Here is a 22,255-nt window from a genome sequence, read left to right as displayed (position 1 = left end):
GGGGAGGGTCGGGTCGGGGAGGGTCGGGGAGGGGAGGGTCGGGGAGGGGAGGGTCGGGTCGGGGAGGGGAGGGGAGGGTCGGGGAGGGGAGGGTCGGGTCGGGGAGGGGAGGGTCGGGTCGGGGAGGGGAGGGGAGGGTCGGGGAGGGGAGGGGAGGGTCGGGGAGGGTCGGGTCGGGGAGGGGAGGGTCGGGTCGGGGAGGGGAGGGTCGGGTCGGGGAGGGGAGGGTCGGGGAGGGGAGGGTCGGGTAGGGGAGGGGAGGGTCGGGGAGGGGAGGGTCGGGGAGGGGAGTGTCGGGTCGGGGAGGGGGGTGTCGGGTCAGGTCAGGTCGGGGAGGGGAGGGTCGGGTCGGGGAGGCGAGGGTCGGGTCGGGCCGGGGAGGGTCGGGTCGGGCCGGGGAGGGTCGGGTCGGGCCGGGGAGGGTCGGGGAGGGTCGGGTCGGGCCGGGGAGGGGAGGGTCGGGTCGGGGAGGCGAGGGTCGGGTCGGGCCGGGGAGGGGAGGGTCGGGCCGGGGAGGGGAGGGTCGGGTCGGGCCGGGGAGGGTCGGGTCGGGCCGGGGAGGGGAGGGTCGGGCCGGGGAGGGTCGGGTCGGGTCGGGCCGGGGAGGGTCGGGTCGGGCCGGGGAGGGTCGGGTCGGGCCGGGGAGGGGAAGGTCGGGCCGGGGAGGGTTGGATCGGGTTGCGGAGGGTCGGGTTGGAGAGGGGAGGGTTTGGTCGGGTGGCAGAGGGTTGGGTCGGGGAGGGGAGGGTTGGGCTGGGGAGGAGAGGGTTGGGTCGGGTTGTGGAGGGTTGGGTCGGGGAGGGGAGGGTTGCGGAGGGTTAGGTTGGGTTGTAGAGGGTTGGGTTGGGTCGGAGAGGGGAGGGTTTGGTCGGGGAGGGGAGGGTTGCGGAGGGTTAGGTTGGGTTGTGGAGGGCTGGGTTGGGGAGGGGAGGGTTGCGGAGGGTTAGGTTGGGGTGTGCTCGGTTGGGTTGGATTTAATCGAGTTAGGTTGGTGATGATGGTGTTACATCTTGCTTAAGGCTTAACCTCATGAAGAATTTAGCAGGGGAGGCGGCTGGAGAGGTTTTTGCTGTAGATCAGATACAACAACAACTTGCTTTTATATAGCATCTTTAATGTAGTAAAGGGACCCGAGGTGCTTCACAGGAGCAATTGTAAAAACGAAATTTGACACTAAACCACATAAGGAGAAAGCTTGGTCAAAGACGTAGATTTTCAGGAGTGTCTTAAAGGAGGAGAGAGAGCTGGAGAGGTTTAGGGAGGGAATTCCAGAACTTAGAGCCCAGGCAACTGAAGGCAAGGCCAACAATGGTGGAATGATTAAAATCGAGGAATCAGGGATGCATGAGTGGTCAGAAGTGGAGGAGCGCAGAGATGATGACCAGTTGTAGGGCTGGAGGGGGGGTTAGAGAGATAGGGAGAGATGAGGACGTGGAGGAATTGGAAGATGATGATGAGAATTTTAAAATTGAGGAGTGGCCAAACCAATAAAAGTCGGGGGATGGTGATGGGGATGGACGAACAGGACATGGTGCGGGTCGGGATATGGGCGACAGAGTCATGGGATGAGCTCAAGCTTTTAAAATTTGGAAGCTGGGAGGCGGCCAGGAGAACATTGGCGTGGTCAAGTGTAAAGGTAAGAAAGGCACGGGTGAGGGTTTCAGCAGCAGAAGAGTGGGGACAGGGCCAGGTTATGCAGGGGGGAGTAGGCGATTTTGATGATAGTGCAGATATGTTGTTGGAAGCTCATCTTGGGAACAAATACTACACATGCCACTTGTGTTCCCTCTATTATTTTCGGAGTCCCATTCCCTTACTGGGTCTCACCACATTGTACTGTTTGCTTAATGTTGCAGCGCTGCAGGTGAATTCTTCCCCGAGGCTGCGCAGGTTGCCTATCAGATTTGGGAAGTCAGTGCCGTCACCCGAATGGAGGTTTGGTTTACACAAGTAGCTTCAGCCCCTCTCTCCCCACTACCCCCAACCCCACTGCTGATCCCCTTTGCCACACCTTCCTCTGGATGCAAGCTTGCGTTTGATCTGTCTGTACAAAACGCACAACTCGGATCTTAAAGAGACAGTACTCGCCGGTCGAGTGACCTTAAAAGGTTTTTGGGGAGCTTAAATTTAAAAGCATCGCTAAATTGGAGTGGTGTTTATTGTTCATAATGCCCCTCTGGTATAGCACTGTGAGATGAAACAAATGCAACAATTTGAACTAGAAGCAAAAAAAACTTGTATTTCTGTAGTGCGGTCATTGCCAGACTGACCAAATCCCAAAGGGAAACTTGGCCAAGCTATCACAACGATTTGAAATTTGTATTCATCACGAGAAGGTATGTGTACTGCAGTCAGAACTAAAGATTCCACCACCACTTTTGGGGATTTTAAATATTAAATTAAAACATTTATTAACAAAAGGAAAGAAAGCTTAAACACACAAGATTATAGCTGCACAGTTAAATTTAGTCTTACGTTTCCCAGAAGATTTCTACTTAGTTAGACTCACAAATAAGCACCCTTTTCCAAGCAACAGTCCCTATAGATTCTTAATCTATAAAATATCCAGTAAAATTACTGCAAGGCACCTACTGTTGCTAAAGGGGAGGTGTACCTTGACCATAAGACATAGGAGCAGAAGTAGGCCATTCGGCCCGTTGAGTCTGTTCCGCCATTCAGTGAGATCATGGCTGATCTGATAATCCTCACCTCCACGTTTCTGTCTTTTCCCCATAACCCTTGATTCTCTTACTGATTAAAAATCTGCCTATCTCAGCTTTGAATAAACTTAATGAACCAGCCTCTTCAGTCCTCTGTGGTGAAGAATTCCACTGATTCACTACCCTCTGAGAGAAGAAACTCCTCCTCATCTCTGTCTTAAATGGGCGCCCCCTTACACTGAGATTATGCCCTCTGTTCCTAGACTCTCCCACAAGGGAAAAGAACCTCTCAGCAAGTACCCTGTCAAGCTCACTAATAATCTTATATGTTTCAATAAGGTCACCTCTCATTCTTCTAAACTCCAATGAATACAGGCCCAGCCTACTCAACCTCTCCTCATAAAAAAACCCCTCCGTACCTGGGATCAACCTTGTGAACCTTCTCTGGACTGCCTCCAATGCCAGTATATCTTTACTTAGATATGGGGACCAAAACTGTTCAATGTATTCTAGGTGTGGTCTACCAAGTGCCTTGTATAGTTTTAGCAAGACTTCCCTTTTTTTATACTCTATTCCCTTTGAAATAAAGGCCAACATTCCATTTGCCTTCCCTATTACCTGCTGAACTTGTATGTTAGCTTTTTGGGATTCATGCACGAGGATCCCCAAATCCCTCTGTGCTGCAGCTTTCTGCAGACTTCTCCATTTAAGTAATATCCAGCTCCTCTATTCTTCCTGCCAACACGCATAACCTCACATTTTCCCACATTATATTCCATCTGCCAAGTTTCCATCTGTCCTCACAGGACTTCTTTCTCCCTCTCATTCAACAATGGAAATTCAAGGCTTGTAACAAAACCTTGCTTTCTGGAACAACCAGACACTTCTGTGGGTGGCGAGAGGCTGCTTCCTTCACAGGCCTGTCTTCGCACAGCACACTCTTCAAAATCTCACATGGCCACACCTCATACAGCTTTCAATCTCTCCTTAAATATGTTTTTCTCTTTCATCTTTAAACCCAATGTAGACCATAAGACCATAAGACATTCGAGCAGAAATTAGGCCAATCGGCCCATCGAGTCTGCTCCGCCATTCAATCATGGCTGATAAGTTTCTCAACCCCATTCTCCCGCCTCCTCCCCGTAACCTTTGATCCCCTTACCAATCAAGAACCTATCTATCTCCGTCTCAAATACACTCAATGACCTGGCCTCCACAGCCTTCTGTAGCAATGAATTGTACTTAAATTTCTTTTGAAAGTTACCTTTCCCAGAATCTCAAAATCTTTCATGTTATCTTTATGGCCACTACTTTCGGGAAAAGTGAACTTAGTAACTGTGCTTTATTCATTTATGATCTTTGCCAGTTGTAAAACTTCCTTTTTTTCTCTCTTTGAAGCTCAACTGCTAAAAATGCAACTCCTCATTTACCTCCTAATGCAAAATCATATTCATATTGTATTCATGTGTATCCAATCTTAGTTTGTTCATCTCCATTTTGAAATGCCTGCTTTTACCTCTATTTCTTTGATGATTTTAACCTTGCAGTCTGACTGTCTTCAGTTTAAATAAATTAAACACACACACACACACATACACATACGCACACACACACACATACATACACACACACACACACACACATACACACACATATACACACACACACACACACACAGCCCCTGCAAACCTGCTTCACAGTAGGCCACAGTAATATTGGAAAAATATATATTTTCTTTACAATTGCACCTTTCTGAAACTCAGGATGTCCAAAAACTCTTTATCGCCAATTAAGTGCTTCTGAAGTGTAGTCATTGTTACAACATAGGGAAACATAACAGTCAATGAAACAGATTCCCATTAAATGCTGATCAGCTTCTATTATCCAAGGGCAATTTTGACAGGTTTCCAAGTCTGTTGTCTTTGAGGGGCCATTGGATGACTTAGGTGGCATCTCGAGGACACAGAAAAATTTAAGTCTGTGACCCCATTAAGTCAGAAACTTGTCCCTTCCACCTGTGCATAAAAATGGAACCTAAAGCAGACTGATGGCTGCTGAAAAGGGAAATAAAACATTCTGAGATGAATTTGCTGTTCCAATTCTGATCTGTTTTTCTGGTTTAGATCACTACATTAATAGAGGCTCAGTTTTGATATCACTTTCGTGAAAAATCACTGTTACGCTGCCCACAGCCTGTTAAATGAATGTATACTTATTTAACACATTTGCAAGATGGTGACAGGGTCGGGAGAGAGACTTCAGAAACCCACTGCAAGGCACCGCGTACTGGCCGCAGCCACAGCTACACCATTATAGCCAACTGTTTACATATAGGCTTTCCATCCTGAATGAATATTTCCATAGGCTGTTTCGTGTTGTCGCAAGTTACTGATCAAAGGCTGTGGCAACAGGAAGTGCTGCCTCGGTAAGGTTAATAACGATTTTATATTGATGATTGAATCATAGAGAGCAGAAGGAGGCCATTCAGCTCATGCAATAGAATAGACTCAACACCTGAAATTGTTTAAAACACCCACGGACACTGGGGTACTGTCTCTTTAAGTGAAGAAATTGATTTGCTGGTGTCTCCCGCTATCCCACTAACACTGCTCTGCTCAGCTGACGTTTCCTAGAGATTAGAATGTAAGTATCAACATATTGGGACTGATTGTAAACTCCTCACCATTATCTAATAGTTCCTAATACCCTCTCTCTAACCAAGGACTTCTCTCGTGGTTTTCTATGTCCTGATTAATGAATTGACTGACTGTGACCCTGCAACATCCTCCTGTTTGCTTCAGAACATTATGAACTCTCGATGTTCAAATCCCCGGTTCCTCTGTATTACTGGGCAGGGTCCTCGTGCCCTGTGTGTTGTTTGGTTATACACAGGGTCCTAGTGCTCTCTGCATTACTGTTTTATATGGTGGTGGGTTACAGTTCACTCAGGGAGTCAGGTTGCTATGGCAACATGCACTTTCACATACATGTTGCAGCCTGGAGCTGTAGATAGTGATGGTGGAGGCTCCAACATTCTTTCCCTCACATGACTGACCAGGAATCTCTCCCACTCTTATCACCTGCCAGTGGCCTTGTGTTGGAAGGATTTACAAGTTGATAATTAACCTCTTTGGCCATGTTATAAACGCACCTTCCTTGGCCATTACGTTCTGGGGTGGGACTCGAACCCAGAGCTCCTGGCTCAGGGGCAGGGACACTACCCACTGCACCACAAGAGCTCCTCAAATCCAGAGTTCCTGTGTGTTACTGTGTTATACATGGGGTCCTAGTGCCCTGTGTGTTACTGGGCAGGGTCCTAGTGCCCTGTGTGTTACTGGGCAGGGTCCTAGTGCCCTGTGTGTTACTGGGCAGGGTCCTAGTGCCCTGTGTGTTACTGGGCAGGTTCCTAGTGCCCTGTGTGTTACTGGGCAGGGTCCTAGTGCCCTGTGTGTTACTGGGCAGGGTCCTAGTGCCCTGTGTGTTACTGGGTAGGGTCCTAGTGCCCTGTGTGTTACTGGGTTAGACACAGGGTCCAGGTGCTTTGTGTGTTACTGGGCAGGGTCCTAGTGCCCTGTGTGTTACTGAGTTATACACGGGGTCCTAGTGCCCTGTGTGTTACTAGGGTGTCCCAACCACACCCCAGATTTAACTCTTGGTTGGAGCGAGTATCTGGTATCAGTAGCTGCCATGAGGCGCTTCAACTGATGTCAGTAGCCCTCCATCTACCCTCCCTATACACCTCCGAGCTAGGTTGGCCAGGGTACGAGAGCAGCCTGCTGATCCCTATCCATTGGCCCCTTTGGAATGGTCTAGAAGAGGTTCTGCTGTGATGCCCACTACAGTCAAATAGCCCACCATTTAGGAAGAGATTTGGAGCTGGTCCAAAACCGTGTCATTGAGGAAGAAGAGAGAGGAAAGCCTGACAAAACATTTTCCTATTCAAGGTTTCGTCCCATTCCCCTTTTGAAAGTTACTATTGAACCTGCTTCCACTGCCCTTTCTGGCAGAACATTCCAGAACACCACAACTCGCTGCGTAAAAAAAATTAAAATCTTCCCATAACATCCAATAGGCATGTCACCATGGGAACCTTGCAGAGCGATGGACAGATGTCGGGCTGCATTCCAATGGGGTTACTCTCCCTATTCTCTCCCTCCACCCCAACCACCCCTCCCACCTCCCCACTACCTCATTCCACACTCCACTCTCACTTACCAATGCAGTCTTGTTTCTTCCCAAACAGCTGAAAGGGACGGTGCGCCCAGCTCCCGATTTCAAGCCAGAAGTGGACGCCAAGGCTCTTCGCAAGGCGATGAAAGGATTCGGTCAGTGATTACCCGCAGAATCAGAGAAAGTTCCAGAATACAAACCGGCCATTCGGCCCATCAAGGCAGAACTGGGGTTTTTATAAGTTCTGCACTCTTCCCACAATCTGCCCACTCTGATCCCATGGATACGGTTTCACAGAAGGGGTGATGTTACTGGACTAATAGTCTGTGAGCGTAAGATCAAACCCCATCTGCCGTGCATATTTTGAACAATTGAAATCGGTTGGGAAATCTTTATTTTCTTTGTCCCTTCATGGGATGTGGGCGTTGCTGGCAAGGCCAGCATTTGTTGCCCATCCCTAATTGCCCTTGAACTGAGTGGCCTGCTAGGTCATATCAGGGGGCAGTTAAGAGCCAACCACACTGCTGTGGGTCTGGAGTCACATGTAGGCCCAGACCAGGTAAGGGCGGCAGATTTCCTTCCCTAAAGGGCATTTGTGAATCAGATGAGTTTTTAAGACAGTATCTGGATTTATAAAACCCGATAGCCGCAACAATGACCATGAAGACGTCAGATTGTTGTAGAAACTCCATCTGGTTCACTAATGGCTCTTTAGGAAAGGAAGCCTGCCCATTTATCCTAGAGTTTAGAAGAATGAGAGGCGATTGAAACAAATACATTTCTTAAAGGGTTTGACAGGGTAGACACTGAGAGGTTGTTTCCCCCTGGCTGAGGAACTTAGAACATGTGAGCAAGGGGCAGGAGTAGGCCATTCGGCCCCTCGAGCCTGCTCCACCATGTAATAAGGTCATGGCTTATTTGATAGTAACCTCAAATCTGCATCCCACCTACCCCCGATAACCTATCACACTAGGAGCACAGCCTCAGAATAAGGGGTAGGCCATTTAAGACTGAGATGAGGAGAAATTTCTTCACTCAGAGGGAATTCCCTACCCTCGAGGACTGTGGAGTTTCAGTCACTGAGCACCAAAAGCGATAGGGTTGTTGTGGTGGGTGATTTTAACTTTCCCTATATTGACTGGGAATCACTTAGTGCTAGGGGTTTAGATGGTGCAGAATGTGTAAGGTGCATCCAGGAGGGCTTCCTGAGACAATATGTAGATAGTCCACCTAGGGAAGGGGCAATACTGGATCTGGTATTAGGGAATGAACCCGGCCAGGTGGTCAAAGTTTCAGTAGGGGAGCATTTCGGGAAAAGTGACCATAATTCAGTAAGTTTCAAGCTACTGGTGGATAAGGAAAACAGGAGTCCTCGGGTTAAGGTGCTTAATTGGGGGAAGGCTAATTATAACAATATTAGGCAGGAACTGAGGAATCTAGACTGGAGGCGGATGTTTGAGGGCAAATCAACAACTGACGTCAGTTGATAAGAATTCAGGACCGGCATGTTCCTGCTAGGATGAAGGATAAGCATGGCAAATTTCAGGAACCTTGGATAACGAAAGATATTGTGAGATTAGTCAAAAAGAAAAGGGAAGCATTCATAAGGGCTAGAAGGCTGGGAACAGATGAAGCCTGTGGAGAATATAAAGAATGTAGGAAGAAACTTAAGCAAGGAGTCAGGAGGGCTAAAAGGGGTCATGAAAAGTCATTGGCAACCAGGATTAAGGAAAATCCCAAGGCCTTTTTTACATATGTAAAAAGCAAGAGGGTAGCCAAGGATAGGGTGGGCCCACTCAGGGACAGAGGTGGGAATCTGTGTGTGGAGCCAGAAGAAATGGGAGAGATACTAAATGAATACTTCTCATCAGTATTCACCAAAGAGAAGGACTTAGCGGTCGATTTGTCTAGGGAAGAGTGTGTAGATAGCCTGGATCATGTTGAGATCAAAAAAGAGGAGGTGTTAGGTGTCTTGAAGAATATTAAGTTGGATAAGTCCCCAGGGCCAGATGGGATCTACCCCAGAGTACTGAGGGAGGCAAGGGAGGAGATTGCTGGGGCCTTGACAGAAATCTTTGTATCCTCACTGGCTACGGGTGAGGTCCCAGAGGACTGGAAAATGGCCAATGTTGTTCCATTGTTTAAGAAGGATAGCAGGAATAATCCAGGAAATTACAGGCCGGTGAGCCTTACGTCAGTGGTAGGGAAATTATTGGAGAAGATTCTTCGTGACAGGATTTACTGCCGTTTGGAAGCAAATGGGCGTATTAGTGAGAGGCAGCATGTTTTTGTAAAGGGGAGGTCGTGTCTCACTAACTTGATCGAGTTTTTCGAGGAAGTGACAAAGATGATCGACGATGGAAGGGCAGTGGATCTTATATATATGGATTTCAGTAAGGGCCTTTGACAAGGTCCCTCATGGCAGACTGGTACAGAAGGTAAAGTTGCACGGGATCAGAGGTGAGCTGGCAAGATGGATACAGAATTGGCTTGGTCATAGAAGACAGAGGGTAGCAGTGGAAGGGTGCTTTTCTGAATGGAGAGCTGTGACTAATGGAGTTCTTCAGGGATCAGTGCTGGGACCTTTGCTGTTTGTAGTATACATAAATGATTTGGAGGAAAATGTAACTGGGCTAATTAGTAAGTTTGCAGATGACACTAAGGTTGGAGGAGTTGCAGATAGTGAAGAGGATTGTCAAAGGATACAATAGGATATAGATTGGTTGGAGACTTGGGCGGAGAAATGGCAGATGGAGTTTAATCCGGACAAATGCGAGGTAATGCATTTTGGAAGGTCTAATACAGGCAGGAATTATACAGTAAATGGCAGAACCCTTAAGTGCATCGACGGGCAGAGGGATCTGGGTGTACAGGAAAGTGGCAACGCAGGTGGATAAGGTAGTCAGGAAGGCATATGGCATGCTTGCCTTCATTGGCAGGGGTATTGAGTATAAAAGCTGGGAAGTCATGCTGCAGCTGTATAGAACCTTGGTTAGGCCACACTTGGAATATTGCGTGCAATTCTGGTCGCCATATTACCAGAAGGATATGGAGGCGTTGGAGAGGGTGCAGAGGAGGTTTACCAGGATGCTGCCTGGTCTGGAGGTTATTAGCTATGAGGAGAGGTTGGAGAAACTCGGATTGTTCTCACTAGAGCGACGGAGATTGAGGGGCGACTTGATAGAAGTTTACAAAATTATGAATGGCATGGGCAGAGTAGATAGTCAGAAGCTTTTTCCCAGGGTGGAAGAGTCAATTACTAGGGGACATAGATTTAAGGTGAGAGGAGAAAACTATAGAGGAAATGTGCGGGGCAAGTTTTTTACACAGAGGGTAGTGAGTGTCTGGAATTCGCTGCCAGAGGAGGTGGTGGAAGCAGGTACGATAGTGGTGTTTAAGAGGCAGCTTGACAAATACATGAATAGGATGGGAATAGAGGGATACGGACCCCGGAAGTGCAAAATGTTTTATTTTGACGGGCAATATGATCGGCGCAGGCTTGGAGGGCCGAAGGGCCTGTTCCTGTGCTGTGCTTTTCTTTGTTCTTTGTACGTTCAAGACAGAGGTTGATAGATTTTTGGACATTAAGGAAATTAAGGGATTTGGGGTTAGGGTGGGAAGGGGATGTTGAGGTAGAAGATTAGCCATGATCCTATTGAATGGTGGGAACAGGCTCAAGGGGTCAAATGGCCTACTCCTGCTCTGATTTCTTTTGTTCTTATGTTACCTGGCCGGGCCTTTGTGACTTCAGTCCCACACCAGTGTGACTCCTGAGTGCCCTCTAGTGGCCCAGTAAGTTACTCAGTTTGTATCTAATTGCTGCTCAGGCTAAAGACGGCTGGGTGATAAATGCTAGTGACGGCCTCATAAATCAATGAATTTTAAAAACTCTCTTGACCCCACTCCACAGTCCTGCAATATTCCTTTGCCAAGCAGCTGTTGAATTTCCTCCAAAAACAGTTTATGGACAATGGGCTTTGGGATGTAGACATGCACAGTAGTTCATAAATAATCAAACGCGTTCAAATCCTTGTCCCCGAGAAGCTAGAGTGGCACCTGCCCAATCACTGAGCAGTGAATTCCTTGCTGGAAACTTGTCTCTCGCTGTCCAGTTCACAGACAGTGAGGAACCTGACATTGATGTGTAAACCAGCTCTGTTACTTTGTGGACCTGCGTGTTTGTTGCTGGGGGAATGGAACAGGAAGCCATAGCTAAAGGACTTACATTCATCTAGCACCTTACACATTCTCTTACAACGAGGAGATAGTAATGCCACTGCACAATAATCCGATGGCCCAAGGGGATATGTGTTTGAATCCCACGATGGCAGAATTTAATTAATTAATTCAATTGATTCATTTAAAAAATCTGGAATTGAAAGCTAATCTCAGTAATGGTGACCATGAAACTATCATTGATTGCTGTAAAGACCCATACCTGGTTCACTAGCGAGTGTCCTTTAGGGAAGGAAATCTGCCATCCTTACCTGGTCTGGGCCTACATGTGACTCCAGTCCCACAGCAACGTGGTTGACTCTTAACTGCCCCCTGGAATGGCCGAGCAAGCCACTCAGTTCAAGGGCCGCTGGGAATGGGCAACAAATGCTGGCCTCGCCAGAGATGCCCACATCCCATGAAAAAATTAAATAAGAAATAGGACTAGGCCATGCAGCCCCTTGTGCCCGCTCCACCACTCAATAAGATCATGACCAATCTTCAATCCCAACTCCACTTTCCTGCCCGATCCCCACATTCCTTGATTCCAGGGATCCCAGAGGTGAATGATCAGATAATCTGTTTTAGTGATGGTGGTTGAGGGATAAATATTGGCCTCATGGAGAACTCTGCTACTTTATCAAAATAGTGACTGAGAGGGTCGTTGGGCTCTCAGTTTAGAGTCTCACCTGAAAGGCAGCACCTCCAACAGTAGGAAGGCTTGAGTCCAAATGGGTTTTTACAATGATCATTGACTTGGGTCCATAACTTTCATGACACAGAGGTGAGAATGTGGTGGTGGGATATTAGTGTTTGCTCAGGGAGTCCAAGTTACTGTGGTAATGTGTACTTTTACATACATGTTACAGTCTGGGGCTACAGATAGTGATGGTAAAGGCTTCAATGTTATCTCCATCATATGGCTGACCAGGAATTTCTCCCACTCTTATTACCTACCAGTGACGTGTGTTGGAAGGATTTGCAGGTTGATGCTCAACCTGTTTGGCCACCTTATGAACACACATTCCTTGGCCATCAAGTCCTGGAGTGGGACTCAAACCCAGAGCTCCTGGCTCAGAGGCAGGGACCACTACCCACTGTGCCCCAAGACCACCTTCTCTGAATCATAGCTGAGCCTATGTGGAACCACATCTTGCCGTGTTGAGAGTGAGGAGATTGGGGGAAACAGCGAGCAGCTGTCACAGAGAGACAGACTGTACAGATTTAAATGCCTCGCCTGTCCCTGTGTCTGGGAAAATGGTCTGTTAATGGATATTTTGGCTGGGATTGCAGAGTGATGTTTAATGTATCCCGTCTGGTTTTTCATTTCAGGCACCGATGAAGAAACAATCATTGGTATAATTACCCAGAGAAGCAACGCACAGAGACAGCAGCTGCGACAGCAGTTTAAATCTCAGCTGGGCAGGGTAGGTCACTTGTTCAACACTGGAGATCAACCTCCTCATAGAATCATACAGTTCACAAGGAGGCCATTCAGCCCATTGAACCTGTGCCAGCTCTTAGACAGAGCCATCCAGTTAATCCCACTCTCCTGCTCTTTCCACAAAGCCCTGTCAATTTATTTTTCACTTCAGTTATTTATCCAATTCTATTTCAAAGGCAATTATTGGGCTGTGCATTCCAAATCTCTAGCCACTCACTGTATTTAAAAAAAAAAGATTTTCCTCATGTTGCCTTCAGTTCTTCTGCCAATCACCAAAATCTGTGTCCTCTGGTTACCAACACTTATGCCGATGTAAACAGCTTCTCGCTGTTTAATTCTGTGATTATGAACACTTCTATTCAATCTCAGCTTAACCTTCTCTGCTCTAAGGAGAACAATCCTCTTTTCTCTAGATACACTGCAGGAACTCATCAACCTTGATGTTATTCTAACATTATTGCTATTGCAGCATTAACATTAACAACATTCTCACTGCAATCCCTTGAAGTCAGAGGTTGGGGCAGTCTGGAGGCTTTATAACCCTTCCAGACCTCGTTCACCACTCTGTCGGGAGGATGGTTTGCTCTGGTGTTTGTTGTTCTTGTTGTTGATTTGGAGGTTGGGCTGGTGTTTGGGTATGCTTTCACCCGTTTCTTCCATTGCTTGATGTTAAACCACGCCTGGTTGGTCTGGCGGGTTTGGTGGTGCATGGTCATTGTTGCTCTTGATCGTTTCTTGTGGGGCGGATGAAAATGATATTCGTCTGCTCGGCAGAGTTTTTTTCTCTCTTTTCCATGCTCACTGATGCTGAGGAAGATCTCTCCTGTCTCAAGAAGAAGATTGAGTAACATGTTCACCTCTGCTTTTTATTGTTAATGGTGTGTAACTGCTACCAGGTTCCAGCATCCCTTATGGTTTCAGGTCACTGGCTGGAAGTTGCTGTGCGTGCACAGTGGTTGGTGTGTCTACCAACTTCACTATCATCACAGTTGGAGGTAGAGGCTGCTCAGACTGTTGATCCTTCTCTGGTACCACATCCACTGGAGGTGCAATGGTAATCTCGTGTGTGGGAGGCTGGCTGACCACTGGGGACCTGGAAAGATGATGTGCAAACCTGCTCCACAAAAAGAGAAGAGAGATCACAGGTGAAATCAGAACCTGAATACTATTTAGTGTTTGACGACTCAGGACCATGCTGTTCTGGCCAACTAACGACAGTGGTAGTCATGACATCTTCCGCTGGCTGGATAAGATCGAGGGCTACACAGGTATCTCTGCTGAGAAGAGAGAAAGGCTGATTGTGGACGACCTACAAAGATTTGTTTGTCACCATACCTCAGTGGCTCAAGGATCGTGCCAAGGACCGGGAGTCAGACTCCCGCTGCTCCGTCCAGTGGTGCGTCTGGCATTCGAATCCAATGGCCTTACAGCCATGGTTCCCCATCTGACAGGGACTGTCACACTGGCACCTGAAGCTAATTTAAAATGTGTTCGATGACCATTTACCAGGATGTCAGCATTCCAAAATTAAGCACCACATTCTCTGATGTCACCCGAGGAGAATGGCTGTGAATCTTCTAAGTCTTTGGTCTCAACCTCGTGGATGACCTTTTGGCCATCTGTGTGGTGTTGGGGTTTTGACTTGCACAGTTTGCCAAAGTGTCCCTGTCTGTTACAGTGGAAGCATTGGGCTGTACTCACAGGACCCTGATCTCTCCTGTGAGGGTGATTCTCACCACAGCGCTGGCAAGGTGGCTCTGCTGGGCGGTTCAGGGTTGTTTTCCCTGACTTGGGTGGTCCCTGTGTTTTTGTGACTTTGATAAGCTGGACTGAGGGTTAGTTTCTGCCCCATGAAGTGTTTCCTCCCCTTAAGATGATCCAGTGTTGTCCATGTAGCTCAGACAGCCTAGCTAGCTGGATCACATCGTCGAGGGTTAGATCACCTTTGGTTTGTAGGAGGTCAGAGAGTGAATTGTCTGCCACACCCACTATGATTCTGTCTGGGGTGAGCTCAGACTTTAAACCACCATCATCATATCCTCCTGCCATCCGATAGAGATCGTTAATGAAGGAATCGACAGGCTCCCCAGGGAGCCGAACTCTCTGATTAAATTTAGCTCTCTCCCCAGAATCTTTTGGATCTCCAGTTAAAATGAATGTTGAAAGATTTCAAAACATCATCAACATCTTGTCGTGCAGTGATGTCATCTGCGATTGGCCCAATCAAGTATAGGAGCGTACTTACTGTTCTGCCTCTGATTTTGCAGCAAAGCCGTATCTTAAAAATTTTCTTCAAAGACTCCAGTTCTGTGACTGGTCTGGGCCAGGGGTAAATCCCAGTGGAGCTGAAAGTGTGGAATCACAAATCATGTCTGAAGATTTTAAAAGTACAGGTACAGCTTTAAGAGAATACAGGCTCTCAAGATGGCGTCGCCAGTTACTGCTGAACAAAGGATCTTCCCGTGCTTGCCGGATTTTGGCTGGCTTTGCGAAATGGTATAGCAGCGTGCTTCAACTTGGAGAAGAAGGGGCCGCGATGGCGGCAGAGGTTGGCTGGCTGCCGACTTAATTAATTCAGCGGTATCGTGTTATGAGTCTCTTGGAGAAGAACCAGCGGGTTTGCTGCTTTCGAACCTGGACGGCTGCGAGGTACCCGGAGCGGGCGACATGAACTGTTAATGATTTTTATTCCTTTCCTTTCCAGACTTGGGAGCCATGCGCCGAGATTGGGAGTCTGGGATCGGGGTTAGTGACTTTCAAACAGTGCTCCTGAGGAATGACTTTAATAAAATTCCAGGACTGGCTGTCCTGGGATTTTATAAAAATTTTCCCCCACCCTTGCAGCTGAAACTAAACCTTCAAGGAGGATTCAATGGGGTCTTTTGCTTCAGTAAAATTTCAAATTTTCTTGTTTGCTTCCAGGCTCTTATGTCTCTGGAGCTTTTTCTTTCTGGTGTAACTGTCTCAGCGTCGGCTGATTCAGCTGGGAGATATGTTCAGTGAAAACTCCATTGTAGGTGTCCCATTTCTTAGCACTCTTGTGAAGATGGGGTTTTTAATCCTGAGGCTGCCTCCATGAAGAATTCTGCTTCAGACACAGAATCACACAGTGCAGAAGAGGCCCTTCAGCCCATCGAGTCTGCACTGACATGTGAGAAACACCTGACCTACCGACCTAATCCCATTTACCAGCACTTGGCCCATAGCCTTGAATGTTATGACGTGCCAAGTGCTAATCCAGGTACTTTTTAAAGGATGTGAGGCAACCCGCCTCCACCACCCTCCCAGGCAGTGCATTCCAGACTGTCACCACCCTCTGGGTAAAAAAGTTTTTCCTCACATCCCCCCCAAAACCTCCTGACCCTCACCTTGAACTTGTGTCCCCTCGTGACTGACCCTTCAACTAAGGGGAACAGCTGCTCCTTATCCACCCTGTCCATGTCCCCCATAATCTTGTTCACCTCGATCAGGTCGCCCCTCAGTCTTCTCTGCTCCAATGAAAACAACCCAAGTCTATCCAACCTCTCTTCATAACTTAAATGTTTCATCCCAGGCAACATCCTGGTGAATGTCCTCTGCACCCTCTCCAGTGCAATCACATCCTTCCTATAATGTGGTGACTAGAACTGCACACAGTACTCCAGCTGTGGCCTCACCAAGGTTCTATACAACTCCAACATGACCTCCCTACTTTTGTAATCTATGCCTCAATTTATAAAGGCAAATGCCACCCAGTAACCACCACCCCAGTAACATGCCCCTCCGCCTTCAGAGATCTATGGACACACACACCAAGGTCCCTTTGTTCCTCAGAACTTCCTAGTGTCATGCCGTTCATTGAATACTTCCTTGTCAAATTACCCCTTCCAAAGTGTATCACCTCACACTTTTCAGGATTAAATTCCATCTGCCACTTATCTGCCCATTTGACCATCCCGTCTATATCTTCCTGTAGCCCAAGACACTCAACCTCACTGTTAACCACCCAGCCAACCTTTGTGTCATCTGCAAACTTACTAATCCTACCCCCCACATAGTCATCTATGTCGTTTATATAAATGACGAATAATAGGGGACCCAGCACAGATCCCTGTGGTACGCCACTGGACACCGGCTTCCAGTCACTAAAGCATCCTTCTGTCATCATCCTCTGCCTCTTACAACTAAGCCAATATTGAATCCACCTTATCAAATTACCCTGTGTCCCATGATACACCATGAAGTAGGCTTTGCATCTGGAGTATGTTAACAGTAAGTTTTTATTAACAATTCAGAACTATGTATATAGTTACAGTAGAAGGTACCAGTAAAGAGCTGACCTCATTCTAGGACTTAACCCAACTGTGTCTATCTCCAGACTGACCCTCGCTCTGGGTCAGGTGTCTTCTTACATCACTGTGTGGGCGGTACTGTACTCAGTCGCACATTAACCCTTTGTGTACCAGAAACGACTACTACAGGAAACTCCGTAGCTCTTTCCCCATACCCCTCTTATTAAAAAATCCTTTTTAAGCATTTATCCAATTCCCTTTTGAATGTTACAATTGAATCTGCTTCCACCACCCTCTCAGACAGCACATTCCAGGTCATTCCAGGCATTTAAAGGGGATTTGCGGCGATGTACAATACTTTTTAGGTGCTTTCAGGTGGCAGAGTTATTTCAGGTGTGACAGTGCAGACTGGGTGGGATATTAAAGGGCGCGGGGAGTGAGGGAAGAGGGTTTAGACTGGGTAGGATATTATAGGGTGTGGGGAGTGAGGGGAGAGTGGGATTAGACTGGGTGGAATACTAAAGGGTTCAGGAGTGAGGGTGAGAGTGGGATTAGACTGACTGAGAGTGAGGGGGAGAGTGGGATATTAAAGGGTGTGAGGAGTGAGGAAAGTAGGATTAGACTGGGTGGGATATTAATGGGTGTGGGAAGTGAGGGAGAGTAGGATCAGACTGGGTGGGATATTAAAGGATGCGGGGAGCGAGATAGAGATTGGGATTCGACTGGGTGGGATATTAAAGGGTATGGGGAGTGAGAAGAGTAGGATTAGACTGGGTGGGATATTAAAGGGTATGGGGAGTGAGAAGAGTAGGATTAGACTGGGTGGTATATTAAAGGGTGTGGGGAGTGAGAAGAGTAGAATTAGACTGGGTGGGATATTAATGGGTGCGGGGAGTGAGGAAGAGAGAGGGATTTGACTGGGTGAGATATTAAAGGGTGTGGGGAATGAGGAGAGTAGGATTAGACTGGGTGGGATATTAATGGGTGTGGGAAGTGAGGGAGAGTAGGATCAGACTGGGTGAGATATTAAAGGGTGTGGGGAATGAGGAGAGTAGGATTAGACTGGGTGGGATATTAATGGGTGCAGGGAGTGAGGGAGAGAGAGGGATTACGAAACAAAAACAGAAAATGCTGGAAAAGCTCAGCAGGTCTGACAGCATCTGTGGAGAGAGAGAAACAGAGTTAACATTTCGAGTCCGTATGACCCTTCTTCAGAGTTTTTTCTCTCCAGAGACGCTGTTAGACCTGCTGAGTTTTTCCAGCATTTTCTGTTTTTGTTTCAGATTTCCAGCATCCGCAGTATTTTGCTTTTATCAGAGAGAGGGAGTAGACTGGGTGGGATATTATAGGGTGTGGGGAGTGAGGGGGGAGTGGGATTAGACTGGCTGCGATACTAATGGGTGCAGGGAGTGAGGGGGAGATTGGGATTCGGCTGGTGGCCCTATAGTCAGAACAGCACAGGTGCAAAAACAGAAAAGACTGGAAATAATCAGGTTTGGCAGCATCTGTGGAGAGAGAAAAAGAGAAGAGTTAACATATTGGGTTGATGACCTTTATCAGAACATGAAGGGGCTGAATGGCCTGGCTCCACACCAGAATGTTCTGTGACTGTATTCCGATGCAATAAAATAACTTTATGCCCCATACCTATGACAGTTTTTTGCTCTACCTTAGGATCTGATGGCAGACCTGAAATCAGAGGTTGGTGGCGTTTTACAAAAGATCATTCTGGGCCTAATGATGACTCCAGCTCAGTTTGACGCAAAGCAGCTGCAGAAAGCTATCCAGGTGAGGGATGCGCTCCACGGCGCTCGTGTGTTGCTACCTTCCTCTACGTTAATATCTTATCAGTTATATTGTTACGCTTTGTTAAAGTCAGTCAAGAGAAACAGGTGATGGATGTTAATTATCTTTGAGCACGTATAAATAGGGGACAGTGGGGGACAGTGGGTTGAGTGGGAAGGGAGCTCTGAGACTGAACAAAGTCAATGAACAAGTCTCTCTCAATAAAGAACAGACCTGAATCTTGGTTTCAGCTTCACCAATCGGCTTGGACCCAGTTAACACTCTACGTTGAAGTGCTCTCTCGTGGTGGGCAGAGACCTCGTCTCAGACCTTCTGTAGCTCAGCTTTTACCTTCACCTCTTGGGAAATGAGTGGGTTTCCCAGGTGCAGCGGGGAAAATAAAGACAGAAGATACTTGCGTTTCTATAGCGCCTTTCATAACCTCAGGATGTCGCAAAGTGCTTCACAATCAATGAAATACATTTTTAAAAGTGTAGTGACTGTTGTAATGTAGGAAACACGCCAACTAACCTGTGCATAGCAAGCTCCCACAAACAGGAATGGGATAATGAATGATGCATGTTTTAGTGATGTTGATTAAGGGATAAGTATTGACCCGAACAGGAGGGCAAACTGCTCTTCTTCGAAATAGTGGCTTTGGTTTTAACTTCTCTTCTGGAAGGCAGAGCCTCCAACTGTGCAGTGTTCCCTCAGTACTGACCCTCCAACAGTGCAGCACTCCCTCAGTACTGACCCTCTGACAGTGCGGCACTCCCTCAGTACTGACCCTCCGACAGTGCAGCACTCCCTCAGTACTGACCCTCCAACAGTGCAGCACTCCCTTAGTATTGACCCTCCGACAGTGCAGCACTCCCTCAGTACTGACCCTCCGACAATGCAGCACTCCCTCAGTACTGACCCTCCGACAATGCAGCACTCCCTCAGTACTGACCCTCCGACAGTGCAGCACTCCCTCAGTATTGACCCTCTGACAATGCAGCACTCCCTCAGTACTGACCCTCCGACAGTGCGGCACTCCCTCAGTACTGACCCTCTGACAGTGCGGTGCTCCCTCAGTACTGACCCTCTGACAGTGCGGCGCTCCCTCAGTACTGACCCTCTGACAATGCAGCACTCCCTCAGTACTGACCCTCCGACAGTGCGGCACTCCCTCAGTACTGACCCTCTGACAGTGCGGTGCTCCCTCAGTACTGACCCTCTGACAGTGCGGCGCTCCCTCAGTACTGACCCTCCGACAGTGCGGCGCTCCCTCAGTACTGACCCTCTGACAGTGCGGCGCTCCCTCAGTACTGACCCTCCGACAGTGCGGCGCTCCCTCAGTACTGACCCTCTGACAGTGCGGCGCTCCCTCAGTACTGACCCTCCGACAGTGCGGCGCTCCCTCAGTACTGACCCTCTGACAGTGCGGCGCTCCCTCAGTACTGATCCTCCGACAGTGCTGCACTCCTTCAGGTGTCAGGGGAGTGAGGTTGGTTGGGGGTGGAGGAGAGAGTACGGGTTGGGGGGCGGGAAGCTGGATGTAAGGGGAGGGATGTTGTAAGGGAAGGAGTCCGGCGGGGAGGAGGGAGTAAGGGGGCGGGGAATGTCCAGGTGAATGTGCCAACGGAGAGGCCTGTGGAGTTGATGCCTCCTGGGGGGTGCAAACTGAAGGCGGGCATGGTAGGAGGGAATGGTGAGTATGAGAGGGGATGAGGGGATAGAGGGAGCCGGAAGGGTGAGGGTGCGATGGTAGCAGTAGAAGGGACGGTGAGGGTGGTTGGTGGGGACTCGGAGACAGACATGGACCCCAGGGTTGTGAAGGGGCAAGTCAGGGAGGTCAATGCGGATGGGGTTGGGATACTCTGGAAGATAGGGAACGTGCGCATTCACCTGGACATCCTGGAAAGAAAAGGGTTCTGGTCGGTAGGTGACGATGGGGAGGTGGAAGGTGATGCCAGGAGGATAAACAGTGATGGGGGAAAGAACATGGGTGACGGGGTGGGGGAGGGGAAATGACAGGGGAGCTTACTAGAAACTTGACTACGACCATGTTTATCAAATCGAAAGTGAGAGGAGCCCCGTGTTGGACGGGCACAGGTGCTGCGTGGGAGTGTGTTCAATGGGTGGGTGGAGATGCAGATCAGCTCAGATGGACAACTGACAGAGAACCCCAGCGGGCAGCAGTGAAAATGCTCGGAACAGTGAGGTGAGTGTGATGGAGGAACGCCCCCTGTGCGTGGGAGAATGTTGCACCAGTCTCCAAAAGGCACTGCCACACACACACTTCCCCCTCCAGAATCACTCGTGGTCTGACTGTGTGCAGCTGAACTGCTAGTATGGGGGTGGGGGGCGGGTGGGATGCAGTGGGAAGACTTGTGAAGCCTGTCAATGAAGCTGAAGAACAAAACAACATTGCACATTATTCAGTGAAACTGAATCTCTTTTTCAGATTATAAAGTGACAAAATGTGTTCACCTGGGCAACCACTTGCGATCAGAATTTCCTAACTTTTCTAGGCCTACCACTTCTTCTAGGTGCTGCCCTGACATCCTCAGCAGGGGTGGAGACAGCCTGTGCAATGGTTGGCCCTGTTGTCTCTGATGACTTTGACGTGTGTCCTCTGGAGAGTCCAGTCTTCGAAGACCCCCGCTTGCTTTGGCTGTACTCCCATGGGCCAGCTGCTCCCTCTGTGGTGACAAAGGACAAAGCTGAGGGGGGTCACAAGGCAATGGGGACTCGGAAAGAGATGACAGCCTCTGAGTGGATGATTCAGGGGTTTCCAGCTGCTGCTCCTCCTCCCTTTGGGTGCCTGAGGGCCTGTCTCCTTGAGGGGGAAGAAGCACCTGGAGGGAGGTTGAGGTGCCCCATTTCCCTCTCGCGTCGCCACTGCAGGAACTCACTCGTGGCCCCTGTGATGGAGTCTGCGCGCATCTCCGTGTTCTGCTGCACCAGGGTCTCCATGGCGTCCGCCATCCTCCCCATTAAGACCTCCATACACGCACATGTGGGCACCACTTCATCAGAGAGCGGGCGGATGCACCCCTCTGACTCGCGTCCCACTCTGTTGAGGGCTTCCAACAGCTCTGGGTGATGTTTTCCCGCCTTCCGCTGACTCTCCACAATGAGTTGGAAGGCCAAATTCAGACCAGGACCTCACAGATGCCTCTTCCCTAGCAGTCCTCCAAGTGCTGGGGAGCTCGGCAGAACCTGCCTCCTCCAGCTGCAGACACGTGTCCACGTGGTGACCACCAGACTGTGGACCCGAGCCTGCTGTGGTTCTAGGTTCCACTGAGGTGTGTGTCTCTGCGCTGGTGTTAAGCGCTGTGATGGGTCTTCCAGGCTGCTTATTTCCAACTCTTCAGTGGAGGAGGTGTCCTCTTGGCTGGAAGTGAGGACCTGGATGGAGTTGAGGGACTGGTTGGCTGAGGGTGTCGGTCTTTTTGCAGAGCTCCCTGTGAACCAAAGTAGAGATAATTAGTGCAGGGCAGCAGAGTCAAAAGCAGGAGAGAGAGGCACTCACAGTTGCAATGAGGGAGGGATGTTGTGGTGCAGGATCCTCACATGGGTGTTCACCGCCGACCTCACCATCACCGCAGGCACGGTCCACGTCCTCACCAGTCAGCGCGATGGCACACTGCTCAGAATGAGTGAGGGGCCTAATGTGGGTCACTCCACCCCCGGTCTGGGACCTCTGCTGTTGTGAGCCAGTT

The 22,255-nt window shown here is 48.8% G+C and overlaps 1 protein-coding gene across 1 annotated transcript in view; it reads left to right on the top strand.

The window, feature by feature from the left end:
- anxa6 (annexin A6) overlaps window positions 1-22,255 on the top strand; it is a 102,106-nt gene that overhangs the window by 50,779 nt on the left and 29,072 nt on the right. The window contains exons 14-17 of the mRNA XM_078551200.1: window positions 1,857-1,935; window positions 6,904-6,985; window positions 12,378-12,472; window positions 18,435-18,548. Coding sequence (XP_078407326.1) covers window positions 1,857-1,935; window positions 6,904-6,985; window positions 12,378-12,472; window positions 18,435-18,548 — 370 coding nt within the window. The remainder of the gene's footprint in view (window positions 1-1,856; window positions 1,936-6,903; window positions 6,986-12,377; window positions 12,473-18,434; window positions 18,549-22,255) is intronic.

Source organism: Cetorhinus maximus, chromosome 10, assembly GCF_964194155.1.
Source record: "Cetorhinus maximus chromosome 10, sCetMax3.hap1.1, whole genome shotgun sequence".
In the NCBI taxonomy this organism is placed as follows: Eukaryota; Metazoa; Chordata; class Chondrichthyes; order Lamniformes; family Cetorhinidae; genus Cetorhinus; species Cetorhinus maximus.
The sequence above is the reverse complement of the archived record's forward strand: the minus strand, read 5'-3'. Positions and strand labels throughout refer to the sequence as shown.